A 15459-nucleotide genomic window follows, 5' to 3' on the forward strand; every position below is an offset into this window, starting at 1 on the left:
CTACGGTCTACGTGAAAAACAAAAGTTACAAGTTAAGAGTTTGTGCAGATTTGTCAACAGGTTTGGATCATTGCTTAATCTCTCATAACTGCCCCGTTTGCCCAGTTCTGAGAAAGTTGTTTGCAAAACTGAATGGAGGGAAGTTATGCTCAAAGATAGAACTTTCCAAGGCATGACTATAAATCCAAGTATATGAAGACTGCTCACATTTATTAACCATCTATTCATGCCGTGGCTTATTTAAATTCAAGCGGCTTTGCTTCGGTGTAAAACTGTCTCCTTCCATATTTCAGCAAGTAATGGATACAATGCTGAGTGACTGTGGTTTTGCTATCGCCTATTTAGACAATGTCTTAAGAAAAATGCGAATTACATGAACAGCAAATAGAACACATTAAAAGGTTACTCGAGAAGATTAGCGAATACACTTTCAATCTAATGCAAGAAAAATGCGAGTTCTTTATGAAAACAAAAACATTAAATACTTGGATAATAGATAAAATCGGATGTAAAGCAGATCAATCCAGAGGAACTGCGATAAAAAGAAATATCCCCAGGCTGAATAATATGACTATGTTACAAGCGTTTTGGGGCTTAGTAACTTATTATCAAATTTATATTCCAAATATATATATATAATATAAGGGCCCTGATTAATGATCTTTTAAAGTAAATACAAAATGGTATTCGACTGATAAGTACCAAAAGGTATTGCATTCGACGAGTTAAAAGGTATTTTAACATTGGACTTCTTATGGTTAATACATTATGATCCAAATTTGAATGTTATATTGGCTACTGATGCGTGTGATTACGGTGCATGAGCCCCACCCCTGCACGAATATGAGTATGGCAGTAAAAAGGCTATAGCCCATGCGTCTCAATCGTTATTACCGGCTGAAAGGAACTATAGTCAGATAGAAAAGGAAGCGTTAGTAGTTATATTAGGTGTAAAAAATTTCTATTAATATATTTTCTGTCTACAAACGGATCATTGCCAACTACTGTCAATGCACGGTTTAAAGAACGGAATAGCAACACACACAGCGAATAGACTACCGCGATGGGGCACTACTAATTATTGGATTATGACTACAGAATGGAATATTACCGTAAGGAAAAAAAACTATGGCATGCGGTTGGTTTTTCCAGGTTGATAGAGTAACACTGCGATCCATTGGAAGATACGGTAATCCCAGCTCTAAGAGCAGAAAGGGGAATCAAAAATGTAACGTGGAATGTGGTACGTAATTACCGGTAACCCTAGAAGTCATAAAGAGAAATGCAGTAAAAGACAAATTCCTAACAGGAGTGATAAGAACACTGTGGTTAGGAAAAGTAACTAGGAACAGGATTGGTGTGAAAGGAAACCAGGACATGAATCTATACTCAATTTGTGATGGTGTAATGATGTATGCACAGAGAATAGTGATGTCTGAAACACCACAAAAGAAAACGTTGAGGGAATTTTATGTTGGACATTCTGGTATTTCGTGGACGAAATCCTTAATACGTAGCTTCATGCACTGGCCCCAAATGCACAGGGAAATCGAACATTTCGTGAAAGGTTGTAGAAGATGTACTCTAGTATCCAAATTAACGACGATGAATTGCGAACCCTGGCCAAAAGTAGATATCCCGTGGGCGAGACTACACATTGATTTCGTTGGTCCTTTAAACGGTTCTTAATACTTAGTGGTAGTTCATAGTTTCTTTAAATGGCCAGAAACTTGTAAGTGTAATAAACGAATCTCCTCAACAGCAACAATTTTTATACGAACAGTTTGCGAGATTTGCATGTCAGACGCGCGAGTGTCTGACAATGTAACGCAATTTGCGTCTTTTGAATTTGAAAGGTTCTGTAAAACGTTTGCTGTAGAACATGCTACTATAGTGCTATTCAATCCTAGATATATCGGACAAACAGAACCCTATGTCGATATGTTCAAATGAGCCCTAAGAAAGTCGAATAAGGAAGTCACGGATGAAGTATCTCCACAAGAGTTCTTAAGAGTGCACTGTGTGACACTAAATCCAAATACACCAGCTGGAGCTGATGATTGTGTAACCAGCGGGGCTGATGTTTGCGACGAAGATATAATGAGTCTTCGACATATTTTTACTGGGCAAGAAGAAACAAATTACAAGGGAAAATACAGCAAGGTTTTTCAAAATTGGTGAAAAGTAATTTGTGGGGGCATATAAAAACGGAAAATAGAGTTGGGAAGAAGGTGTGATTATCAAACGCATCGGTAAAATGCTATGCTTTATAAAAAGTAGAAAAGGCGAATATAAGATGACATTCTGATGAAGTGCGAAGCAGGGAGTTAAAAGTAAAGATTGCCAGCAGTAATGTTTAGGAAAGAGATCAGGCAGGTGTATTCTTATCCTACTTGAAGCGGTGTGTCTTGTGTTTGTAGGTTGATCTTTAATGGCCAAATTGCTTGATATTGGAATTAAGCAAAGATGGGAATAATGTTGGTTAGTGAAGGGAATTTTTGCGATGACAATGTCACGTCATATATTTAGCACAACCATAAGAACGAAGACAAAAGCAATTAAAGGACAGCGTCATCATGTGATAATTAAATGAAATAATGACAGAGTTGTTAGGTTACCTAGAATGCCTTAAAAGATAAAAGAAATTTAGAATGGTAATCTATTTCGTTGTAGACTTAAATATTGTGTTATTACATGGTTAGCCTTTTGAAAATAAAAATGCAAACTAAAACCATTCTGTTGAGCAGTCGCTCATCGATGACAGAAATGTCTGATAACAATAAAATATAGATTATTAATAAAGAAACAGATTTGTTATTATAACATTTAAAACTTGGGAACTATTAATTTCAGGGAGTCTGATGTTTGCAGAGAAGGAAATTCAGACAGTGCCAGAACCAGTTCGTGAGTATAAAATTACAGCATCTAATTGAATTCTATTAGTTTTATCTTCAACTGAACTGTTTTGTTTGACAGAATGAAGAAGAGTAGGTTCCATTCCTAATTCCCTTGGTCAGCATGGTTGATAAAATGGAAAATAAGTGTTAATATTTTTTTTTTTCGAACACAAAACTAAAATATCTTGTTCATGTGTAAACACGTATTTTTATGATAACTTTTTTGCTTCTTTTGCTTTTAAGTCCTTTACAAAGTTTCCCGATAGTTTATTGTTGTTTGTGCTGTTGTTGAGTGTTGTCTAACCAGATGTCTATCTTAACATGTTGTCTTTTGTGGGGGTATACACCCCAAATCACTTTGGTTGGAATATTTATTATCGACATAAATTGAAACAATAGAATATTAAATCTCTATAAAGATGTTGTTCATTAAATTATTTTTATTGAATATTAAATTCAGTTGTGAACTGTGAACATTTGCTTGAGATTGGATTTAAGCAAAGATGTAAATAATGTTGGTTAGTGAAAGGCATATATTTGATGACAATGACACGTCATATATTTAGTACATGTATGGGAAAGGAAACTAATAAATGAATGATATTATCAAGTTATAACTAAATGAAATAATTGCAGAGTTATTTGATTATATAGATAAAGGAAACTGAGGAATGTTAGTCTATTTTGTTGTAGGACTAAATATTAAGCTAGTACATGGTTACACTGTTGAAACTATAAATAATGTTGACTAAAACTACTGTGTTTGTCAGTTTATCGACGAAAGAAGTATCGGATAATAATAAAATATATTTTATTATATATATGTTATTATAACATTTAAAACTTGGGAACTATTAATTTCAGGGAGTCTGATGTTTGCAGAGAAGGAAATTCAGACAGTGTCAGAACCAGTTCGTGAGTATAAAATTACAGCATCTAATTGAATTCTATTAGTTTTATCTTCAACTGAACTGTTTTGTTTGACAGAATGAAGAAGAGTAGGTTCCATTCCTAATTCCCTTGGTCAGCATGGTTGATAAAATGGAAAATAAGTGTTAATATTTTTTTTTTTCGAACACAAAACTAAAATATCTTGTTCATGTGTAAACACGTATTTTTATGATAACTTTTTTGCTTCTTTTGCTTTTAAAATCTTTACAAAGTTTCCCGATAGTTTATTGTTGTTTGTGCTGTTGTTGAGTGTTGTCTAACCAGATGTCTATCTTAACATGTTGTCTTTTGTGGGGGTATACACCCCGAATCACTTTGGTTGGAATATTTATTATCGACATAAATTGAAACAATAGAATATTAAATCTCTATGAAGATGTTGATCATTAAATTATTTTTATTGAATATTAAATTCAGTTGTGAACTGTGAACATTTGCTTGACATTGGAATTAAGCAAAGATGTAAATAATGTTGGTTAGTGAAAGGCATATATTTGATGACAATGACACGTCATATATTTAGTACATGTATAGGAAAGGAAACTAATAAATGAATGATATTATCAAGTTATAACTAAATGAAATAATTGCAGAGTTATTTGATTATATAGATAAAGGAAACTGAGGAATGTCAGTCTATTTTGTTGTAGGCCTAAATATTAAGCTAGTACATGGTTACACTGTTGAAACTATAAATAATGTTGACTAAAACTACTGTGTTTTTCAGTTTATCGACGAAAGAAGTATCGGATAATAATAACATATATTTTATTATATATATGTTATTATAACATTTAAAACTTGGGAACTATTAATTTCAGGGAGTCTGATGTTTGCAGAGAAGGAAATTCAGACAGTGTCAGAACCAGTTCGTGAGTATAAAATTACAGCATCTAATTGAATTCTATTAGTTTTATCTTCAACTGAACTGTTTTGTTCGACAGAATGAAGAAGAGTTTCATTTCTAATTTCCTTAGGAAAGCTTAATTGTTGTGTAATTCTATTAAAGATAAGGTAGAAGACACATTAAAGTTAATATTGTCTTTTTGAAGAGGAATAATAATTGATGTTTATGTGTAAAAACCTAAGTTAATGAGTAATTTACTGTTTGTGATTCTTCCAAGTCCTTAAAAAGTTTTCCTATAGTTCTTTGTTGTTTTTGATGTTGTTGATTGTTATCGAACCAGATGTGTAACATGTCGTCTCTGTTGGGGCTGTATACCCAGAACGTCTTTGATTAGAACATATATTGTCACTTCTCTCTCGTTCTTAGGAATGTATTATTCTCTGATGAAGAGGTTGCCTGTGGTTTCAACACTCAGCAGTGGGAACGCACGTGTATCCACAGCCCTAAGCCGGAAGTACACAAACTCCTGCAGGTTGGTCACAGGCATGTTGTAGTCGGGTCTGAGGATGATGCGTCCCGACCACCGCGATCTCTTGCGATCGTGAGGAGTTACTGTTTCTCCTCATCAAAGGCATCTACAGCTTTGTCGGAAGATTGACCTCCACGCAACCTGTCTATGCTGCGGTTTCGCATTTTCAAGGCTGCATACCACACCAGGTTATGTTGCGCTTTAGGGTGTCCTTATGCCGCAACATGGGTCGTCCTTGCTTCCGTGCTCCTTCCTTCATCTCACCGTGCATCAGTTGTCTGGGGATGCAGTGGTCATTCATTTTGAAGATGTTGCCGGGCTCAGCAACACCAATCTTTGAGCAGAAGTGCCTTGTGACACTTGTGGACTCTGCTCTGTCTAGGAGGTCAAGGTTGGAGACTCTCTCCTGCCAGCGGATGCCCATGATTGTGTGCAGTGAACTTGCATGGAACGGTTCCAGTGTCCTGAGATGCCGGTGGTGCATAGTCCACATTTCACAAACATACAGCAGCTTTGTATATCTTGAATTTCGTACACTGGCGCACACCTTTCTCAGTTATCTGAGTAGTTGGATGTGATCTCTTTATCCAGTGAACTGTCTACGGGGATGGTGCTACTTAGGTACCTGAAGCTTTCAGCACAATTCAACTCGACCCCATCGTTAATGATGACTGGTTTAGGCAAAAGCTTGAAAGACTTGGAAACCCAGGAATAATCGGTTTGGCGATCCACTTAGTCTGGGAAGCAACTACGGTCTACGTGAAAAACAAAAGTAACAAGTTAAGAGTTTGTGCAGATTTGTCAACAGGTTTGGATCATTGCTTAATCTCTCATAACTGCCCGTTGCCCAGTTCTGAGAAAGTGTTTGCAAAACTGAATGGAGGGAAGTTATGCTCAAAGATAGAACTTTCGAAGGCATGACTATAAATCCAAGTATATGAAGACTGCTCACATTTATTAACCATCTATTCATGCCGTGGCTTATTTAAATTGAAGCGGCTTTGCTTCGGTGTAAAACTGTCTCCTTCCATATTTCAGCAAGTAATGGATACAATGCTGAGTGACTGTGGTTTTGCTATCGCCTATTTAGACAATGTCTTAAGAAAAATGCGAATTACATGAACAGCAAATAGAACACATTAAAAGGTTACTCGAGAAGATTAGCGAATACACTTTCAATCTAATGCAAGAAAAATGCGAGTTCTTTATGAAAACAAAAACATTAAATACTTGGATAATAGATAAAATCGGATGTAAAGCAGATCAATCCAGAGGAACTGCGATAAAAAGAAATATCCCAAGGCTGAATAATATGACTATGTTACAAGCGTTTTGGGGCTTAGTAACTTATTATCAAATTTATATTCCAAATATATATATATATTATATAAGGGCCCTGATTAATGATCTTTTAAAGTAAATACAAATTGGTATTCGACTGATAAGTACCAAAAGGTATTGCATTCGACGATTTAAAAGGTATTTTAACATTGGACTTGTTATGGTTAATACATTATGATCCAAATTTGAATGTTATATTGGCTACTGATGCGTGTGATTACGGTGCATGAGCCCCACCCCTGCACGAATATGAGTATGGCAGTAAAAAGGCTATAGCCCATGCGTCTCAATCGTTATTACCGGCTGAAAGGAACTATAGTCAGATAGAAAAGGAAGCGTTAGTAGTTATATTAGGTGTAAAAAATTTCTATTAATATATTTTCTGTCTACAAACGGATCATTGCCAACTACTGTCAATGTACGGTTTAAAGAACGGAATAGCAACACACACAGCGAATAGACTACCGCGATGGGGCACTACTAATTATTGGATTATGACTACAGAATGGAATATTTACCGTAAGGAAAAAAAACTATGGCATGCGGTTGGTTTTTCCAGGTTGATAGAGTAACACTGCGATCCATTGGAAGATACGGTAATCCCAGCTCTAAGAGCAGAAAGGGGAATCAAAAATGTAATGTGGAATGTGGTACGTAAATTACCGGTAACCCTAGAAGTCATAAAGAGAAATGCAGTAAAAGACAAATTCCTAACAGGAGTGATAAGAACACTGTGGTTAGGAAAAGTAACTAGGAACAGGATTGGTGTGAAAGGAAACCAGGACATGAATCTATACTCAATTTGTGATGGTGTAATGATGTATGCACAGAGAATAGTGATGTCTGAAACACCACAAAAGAAAACGTTGAGGGAATTTTATGTTGGACATTCTGGTATTTCGTGGACGAAATCCTTAATACGTAGCTTCATGCACTGGCCCCAAATGAACAGGGAAATCGAACATTTCGTGAAAGGTTGTAGAAGATGTACTCTAGTATCCAAATTAACGACGATGAAATGCGAACCCTGGCCAAAAGTAGATATCCCGTGGGCGAGACTACACATTGATTTCGTTGGTCCTTTAAACGGTTCTTAATACTTAGTGGTAGTTCATAGTTTCTTTAAATGGCCAGAAACTTGTAAGTGTAATAAACGAATCTCCTCAACAGCAACAATTTTTATACGAACAGTTTGCGAGATTTGGCATGTCAGACGCGCGAGTGTCTGACAATGTAACGCAATTTGCGTCTTTTGAATTTGAAAGGTTCTGTAAAACGTTTGCTGTAGAACATGCTACTATAGTGCTATTCAATCCTAGATATATCGGACAAACAGAACCCTATGTCGATATGTTCAAATGAGCCCTAAGAAAGTCGAATAAGGAAGTCACGGATGAAGTAGCTCCACAAGAGTTCTTAAGAGTGCACTGTGTGACACTAAATCCAAATACACCAGCTGGAGCTGATGATTGTGTAACCAGCGGGGCTGATGTTTGCGACGAAGATATAATGAGTCTTCGACATATTTTTACTGGGCAAGAAGAAACAAATTACAAGGGAAAATACAGCAAGGTTTTTCAAAGTTGGTGAAAAGTAATTTGTGGGGGCATATGAAAACGGAAAATAGAGTTGGGAAGAAGGTGTGATTATCAAACGCATCGGTAAAATGCTATCTTTGATAAAAAGTAGAAAAGGCGAATATAAGATGACATTCTGATGAAGTGCGAAGCAGGGAGTTAAAAGTAAAGATTGCCAGCAGTAATGTTTAGGAAAGAGATCAGGCAGGTGTATTCTTATCCTACTTGAAGCGGTGTGTCTTGTGTTTGTAGGTAGAACTTTAATGGCCAAATTGCTTGACATTGGAATTAAGCAAAGATGGGAATAATGTTGGTTAGTGAAGGGAATTTTTGCGATGACAATGTCACGTCATATATTTAGCACAACCATAACAACGAAGACAAAAGCAATTAAAGGACAGCGTCATCATGTGATAATTAAATGAAATAATGACAGAGTTGTTAGGTTACCTAGAATGCCTTAAAAGATAAAAGAAATTTAGAAAGGTAATCTATTTCGTTGTAGACTTAAATATTGAGTTATTACATGGTTAGCCTTTTGAAAATAAAAATGCAAACTAAAACCATTCTGTTGAGCAGTTGCTCATCGATGACAGAAATGTCTGATAACAATAAAATATAGATTATTAATAAAGAAACAGATTTGTTATTATAACATTTAAAACTTGGGAAATATTAATTTCAGGGAGTCAAATGTTTGCAGAGAAGGAAATTCAGACAGAGCCAGAACCAGTTCGTGAGTATAAAATTACAGCCTCTAATTGAATTCTATAAGGTTTATCTTCAACTGAACTGTTTTGTTTGACAGAATGAAGAAGAGTAGGTTCCATTCCTAATTCCCTTGGTCAGCATGGTTGATAAAATGGAAAATAAGTGTTAATATTGTGTTTTCGAACACAAAACTAAAATATCTTGTTCATGTGTAAACACGTATTTTTATGATAACTTTTTTGTTTCTTTTGCTTTTAAGTTCTTTACAAAGTTTCCCGATAGTTTATTGTTGTTTGTGCTGTTGTTGAGTGTTGTCTAACCAATGTCTATCGTAACATGTTGTCTTTTGTGGGGGTATATACCCCGAATGACTTTGGTTGGAATATTTATTATCGACATAAATTGAAACAATAGAATATTAAATCTCTATGAAGATATTGATCATTAAATTATTTTGATTGAATATTAAATTCAGTTGTGAACTGTGAACATTTGCTTGACATTGGAATTAAGCAAAGCTGTAAATAATGTTGGTTAGTGAAAGGCATAGATTTGATGACAATGACACGTCATATATTTAGTACATGTATAGGAAAGGAAACTAATAAATGAATGATATTATCAAGTTATAACTAAATGAAATAATTGCAGAGTTATTTGATTATATAGATAAAGGAAACTGAGGAATGTTAGTCTATTTTGTTGTAGGCCTAAATATTAAGCTATTACATGGTTACCCTGTTGAAACTATAAATAATGTTGACTAAAACTACTGTGTTTGTCAGTTTATCGACGAAAGAAGTATCGGATAATACTAAAATATATTTTATTATATATATGTTATTATAACATTTAAAACTTGGGAAATATTAATTTCAGGGAGTCTGATGTTTGCAGAGAAGGAAATTCAGACAGAGCCAGAACCAGTTCGTGAGTATAAAATTACAGCATCTAATTGATTTCTATTAGGTTTATCTTCAACTGAACTGTTTTGTTCGACAGAATGAAGAAGAGTTTCATTTCTAATTTCCTTAGGAAAGCTTAACTGTTGTGTAATTCTATTAAAGATAAGGTAGAAGACACATTAAAGTTAATATTGTCTTTTTGAAGAGAAATCTAATAATTGATGTTTATGTGTAAACACCTAAGTTAATGAGTAATTTACTGTTTGTTATTCTTCCAAGTCCTTAAAAAGTTTTCCTATAGTTCTTTGTTGTTTTTGATGTTGTTGATTGTTATCGAACCAGATGTGTAACATGTCGTCTCTGTTGGGGCTGTATACCCAGAACGTCTTCGATTAGAACATATATTGTCACTTCTCTCTCATTCTTAGGAATGTATTATTCTCTGATGAAGAGGTTGCCTGTGGTTTCAACACTCAGCAGTGGGAACGCACGTGTATCCACAGCCCTAACTCCTGCAGGTTGGTCACTGGCATGTTGTAGTCGGGTCTGAGGATGATGCGTCCCGACAACCGCGATCTCTTGCGGTCGTGAGGAGTTACTGTTTCTCCTCTTCAAAGGCAACTACAGCTGTGTCAGAAGATTGACCTCCACGCAACCCTGTCTATGCTGCGGTTTCGCATTTTCAAGGCTGCATACCACACCAGGTTATGTTGCTCTTTAGGGTGTCCTTATGCCTCAACATGGGTCGTCCTTGCTTCCGTGCTCCTTCCTTCATCTCACCGTGCATCAGTTGTCTGGGGATGCAGTGGTCATTCATTTTGAAGATGTTGCCGGGCTCAGCACCACCAATCTTTGAGCAGAAGTGCCTTGTGACACTTGTGGACTCTGCTCTGTCTAGGACGTCAAGGTTGGAGACTCTCTCCTGCCAGCGGATGCCCATGATTGTGTGCAGTGAACTTGCATGGAACGGTTCCAGTGTCTTGACATTTCGGTGGTGCATAGTCCACATTTCACAAACATACAGCAGCTTTGTATATCTTGAATTTCGTATACTGGCGCACACCTTTCTCAGTTATCTGAGTAGTTGGATGTGATCTCTTTATCCAGTGAACTGTCTACGGGGATGGTGCTACTTAGGTACCTGAAGCTTTCAGCACAATTCAACTCGACCCCATCGTTAATGATGACTGGTTTAGGCAAAAGCTTGAAAGACTTGGAAACCCCGAATAATCGGTTTGGCGATCCACTTAGTCTGGGAAGCAACTACGGTCTACGTGAAAAACAAAAGTAACAAGTTAAGAGTTTGTGCAGATTTGTCAACAGGTTTGGATCATTGCTTAATCTCTCATAACTGCCCGTTGCCCAGTTCTGAGGAAGTGTTTGCAAAACTGAATGGAGGGAAATTATGCTCAATGATAGAACTTTCGAAGGCATGACTATAAATCTATGTATATGAAGACTGCTCACATTTATTAACCATCTATTCATGCCGTGGCTTATTTAAATTCAAGCGGCTTTGCTTCGGTGTAAAACTGTCTCCTTCCATATTTCAGCAAGTAATGGATACAATGCTGAGTGACTGTGGTTTTGCTATCGCCTATTTAGACAATGTCTTAAGAAAAATGCGAATTACATGAACAGCAAATAGAACACATTAAAAGGTTACTCGAGAAGATTAGCGAATACACTTTCAATCTAATGCAAGGAAAATGCGAGTTCTTTATAAAAAAAAACATTAAATACTTGGATAATAGATAAAATCGGATGTAAAGCAGATCAATCCAGAGGAACTGCGATAAAAAGAAATGTCCCCACGCTGAATAATATGACTATGTTACAAGCGTTTTGGGGCTTAGTAACTTATTATCAAATTTATATTCCAAATATATATATATAATATAAGGGCCCTGATTAATGATCTTTTAAAGTAAATACAAAATGGTATTCGACTGATAAGTACCAAAAGGTATTGCATTCGACGAGTTAAAAGGTATTTTAACATTGGACTTCTAATGGTAAAGGCTATAGCCCATGCGTTTCAATCATTATTACCGGCTGAAAGGAACTATAGTCAGATAGAAAAGGAAGCGTTAGTAGTCATATTAGGTGTAAAAAATTTCTATTAATATATTTTCTGTCTACACACGGATCATTGCCAACTACTGTCAATGTACGGTTTAAAGAACGGAATAGCAACACACACAGCGAATAGACTACCGCGATGGGGCACTACTAATGATTGGATTATGACTACAGAATGGAATATTTACCGTAAGGAAAAAAAACTATGGCATGCGGTTGGTTTTTCCAGGCTGATACAGAAACACTGCGATCCATTGGAAGATACGGTAATCCCAGCTCTAAGAGCAGAAAGGGGAATCAAAAATGTAATGTGGAATGTGGTACGCAAATTACCGGTAACCCTAGAAGTCATAAAGAGAAATGCAGTAAAAGACAAATTCCTAACAGGAGTGATAAGAACACTGTGGTTAGGAAAAGTAACTAGGAACAGGATTGGTGTGAAAGGAAACCAGGACATGAATCTATACTCAATTTGTGATGGTGTAATGATGTATGCACAGCGAATACTGATGCCTGAAACACCACAAAAGAAAACGTTGAGGGAATTTTATGTTGGACATTCTGGTATTTCGTGGACGAAATCCTTAATACGTAGCTTCATGCACTGGCCCCAAATGAACAGGGAAATCGAACATTTCGTGAAAGGTTGTAGAAGATGTACTCTAGTATCCAAATTAACGACGATGAAATGCGAACCCTGGCCAAAAGTAGATATCCCGTGGGCGAGACTACACATTGATTTCGTTGGTCCTTTAAACGGTTCTTAATACTTAGTGGTAGTTCATAGTTTCTTTAAATGGCCAGAAACTTGTAAGTGTAATAAACGAATCTCCTCAACAGCAACAATTTTTATACGAACAGTTTGCGAGATTTGGCATGTCAGACGCGCGAGTGTCTGACAATGTAACGCAATTTGTGTGTTTTGAATTTGAAAGGTTCTGTAAAACGTTTGCTGTAGAACATGTTACTATAGTGCTATTCAATCCTAGATATATCGGACAAACAGAACACTATGTCGATATGTTCAAAAGAGCCCTAAGAAAGTCGAATAAGGGAGTCACGGATGAAGTAGCCCCACAAGAGTTCTGAAGAGTGCACTGTGTGACACTAAATCCAAATACACCAGCTGGAGCTGATGATTGTGTAACCAGCAGGGCTGACGTTTGCGACGAAGATATAATGAGACTTCGACATATTTTTACTGGGCAAGAAGAAACAAATTACAAGGGAAAATACAGCAAGGTTTTTCAAAATTGGTGAAATGTTATTTGTGGGGGCATATGAAAACGGAAAATAGAGTTGGGAAGAAGGTGTGATTATCAAATGCATCGGTAAAATGCTATACTTTATAAAATGTAGAAAAGGCGAATATAAGATGACATTCTGATGAAGAGCGAAGCAGGGAGTTAAAAGTAAAGATTGCCAGCAGTAATGTTTAGGAAAGAGATCAGGCAGGTGTATTCTTATCCTACTTGAAGAGGTGTGTCTTGTGTTTGTAGGTAGAACTTTAATGGCCAAATTGCTTGACATTGGAATTAAGCAAAGATGGGAATAATGTTGGTTAGTGAAGGGAATTTTTGCGATGACAATGTCACGTCATATATTTAGCACAACCATAAGAACGAAGACAAAAGCAATTAAAGAACAGCGTCATCATGTGATAATTAAATGAAATAATGACAGAGTTGTTAGGTTACCTAGAATGCCTTAAAAGATAAAAGAAATTTAGAAAGGTAATCTATTTCGTTGTAGACTTAAATATTGAGTTATTACATGGTTAGCCTTTTGAAAATAAAAATGCAAACTAAAACCATTCTGTTGAGAAGTTGATCATCGATGACAGAAATGTCTGATAATAATAAAATATAGATTATTAATAAAGAAACAGATTTGTTATTATAACATTTAAAACTTGGGAAATATTAATTTCAGGGAGTCAAATGTTTGCAGAGAAGGAAATTCAGACAGAGCCAGAACCAGTTCGTGAGTATAAAATTACAGCATCTAATTGAATTCTATAAGGTTTATCTTCAACTGAACTGTTTTGTTTGACAGAATGAAGAAGAGTAGGTTCCATTCCTAATTCCCTTGGTCAGCATGGTTGATAAAATGGAAAATAAGTGTTAATATTGTGTTTTCGAACACAAAACTAAAATATCTTGTTCATGTGTAAACACGTATTTTTATGATAACCTTTTTGTTTCTTTTGCTTTTAAGTTCTTTACAAAGTTTCCCGATAGTTTATTGTTGTTTGTGCTGTTGTTGATTGTTGTCTAACCAGATGTCTATCTTAACATGTTGTCTTTTGTGGGGGTATATACCCCGAATGACTTTGGTTGGAATATTTATTATCGACATAAATTGAAACAATAGAATATTAAATCTCTATGAAGATATTGATCATTAAATTATTTCTATTGAATATGAAATTCAATTGTGAACTGTGAACATTTGATTGACATTGGAATTAAGCAAAGATGTAAATAATATTGGTTAGTGAAAGGCATAGATTTGATGACAATGACACGTCCTATATTTAGTACATGTATAGGAAAGGAAACTAATAAATGAATATTATCAAGATATAACTAAATGAAATAATTGCAGAGTTATTTGATTGTATAGATAAGGGAAACTGAGGAATGTTAGTCTATTTTGTTGTAGACCTAAATATTAAGCTATTACATGGTTACCCTGTTGAAACTATAAATAATGTTGACTAAAACTACTGTGTTTGTCAGTTTATCGACGATAGAAGTATCGGATAATACTAAAATATATTTTATTATATAAAATAGGGCTGACGTTTGCGACGAAGATGTAATGAGTCTTCGACATATTTTTACGGGGCAAGAAGAAACAAATTACAAGGGAAAATACAGCAAGGTTTTTCAAAGTTGGTGAAAAGTAATTTGTGGGGGAAGATGAAAACGGAAAATAGAGTTGGGAAGAAGGTGTGATTATCAAACGCATCGGTAAAATGCTATCTTTGATGAAAAGAAGAAAAGACGAATATAAGATGACATTCTGATGAAGTGCGAAGCGGGGAGTTAAAAGTAAAGATTGCCAGTAGTAATGTTTAGGAAAGAGATCAGGCAGGTGTATTCTTATCCTACTTGAAGCGGTGTGTCTTGTGTTTGTAGGTAGAACTTTAATGGCCAACTTGGAATTAAGCAAAGATGGGAATAATGTTGGTTAGTGAAGGGAATTTTTGCGATGACAATGTCACGTCATATATTTAGCACAACCATAACAACGAAGACAAAAGCAATTAAAGGACAGCGTCATCATGTGATAATTAAATGAAATAATGACAGAGTTGTTAGGTTACCTAGAATGCCTTAAAAGATAAAAGAAGTTTAGAAAGGTAATCTATTTCGTTGTAGACTTAATATTGAGTTATTACATGGTTAGCCTTTTGAAAATAAAAATGCAAACTAAAACCATTCTGTTGAGCAGTTGCTCATCGATGACAGAAATGTCTGATAACAATAAAATATAGATTATTAATAAAGAAACAGATTTTATTATAACATTAAAACTTGGGAAATATTAATTTCAGGGAGTCAAATGTTTGCAGAGAAGGAAATTCAGACAGAGCCAGAACCAGTTCGTGAGT

General features: G+C 35.6%; 1 protein-coding gene across 1 annotated transcript; it reads left to right on the plus strand.

Annotated features, from left to right (window-relative positions):
* Positions 1 to 2827: 2827 nt before the first annotated feature.
* Positions 2828 to 15453, plus strand: LOC115227229 (the record flags this gene model as incomplete). Its single annotated transcript, XM_036498570.1, has 7 exons — positions 2828 to 2904; positions 3762 to 3812; positions 4670 to 4720; positions 8828 to 8878; positions 9733 to 9783; positions 13773 to 13823; positions 15403 to 15453. Coding segments are annotated over exons 1-7 (349 nt in total), but the record flags the coding sequence as incomplete, so codon positions are not given.
* Between the last annotated feature and the right edge of the window lie 6 nt (positions 15454 to 15459).

Source organism: Octopus sinensis, unplaced genomic scaffold (assembly GCF_006345805.1).
Source record: "Octopus sinensis unplaced genomic scaffold, ASM634580v1 Contig02153, whole genome shotgun sequence".
In the NCBI taxonomy this organism is placed as follows: domain Eukaryota; kingdom Metazoa; phylum Mollusca; class Cephalopoda; order Octopoda; family Octopodidae; genus Octopus; species Octopus sinensis.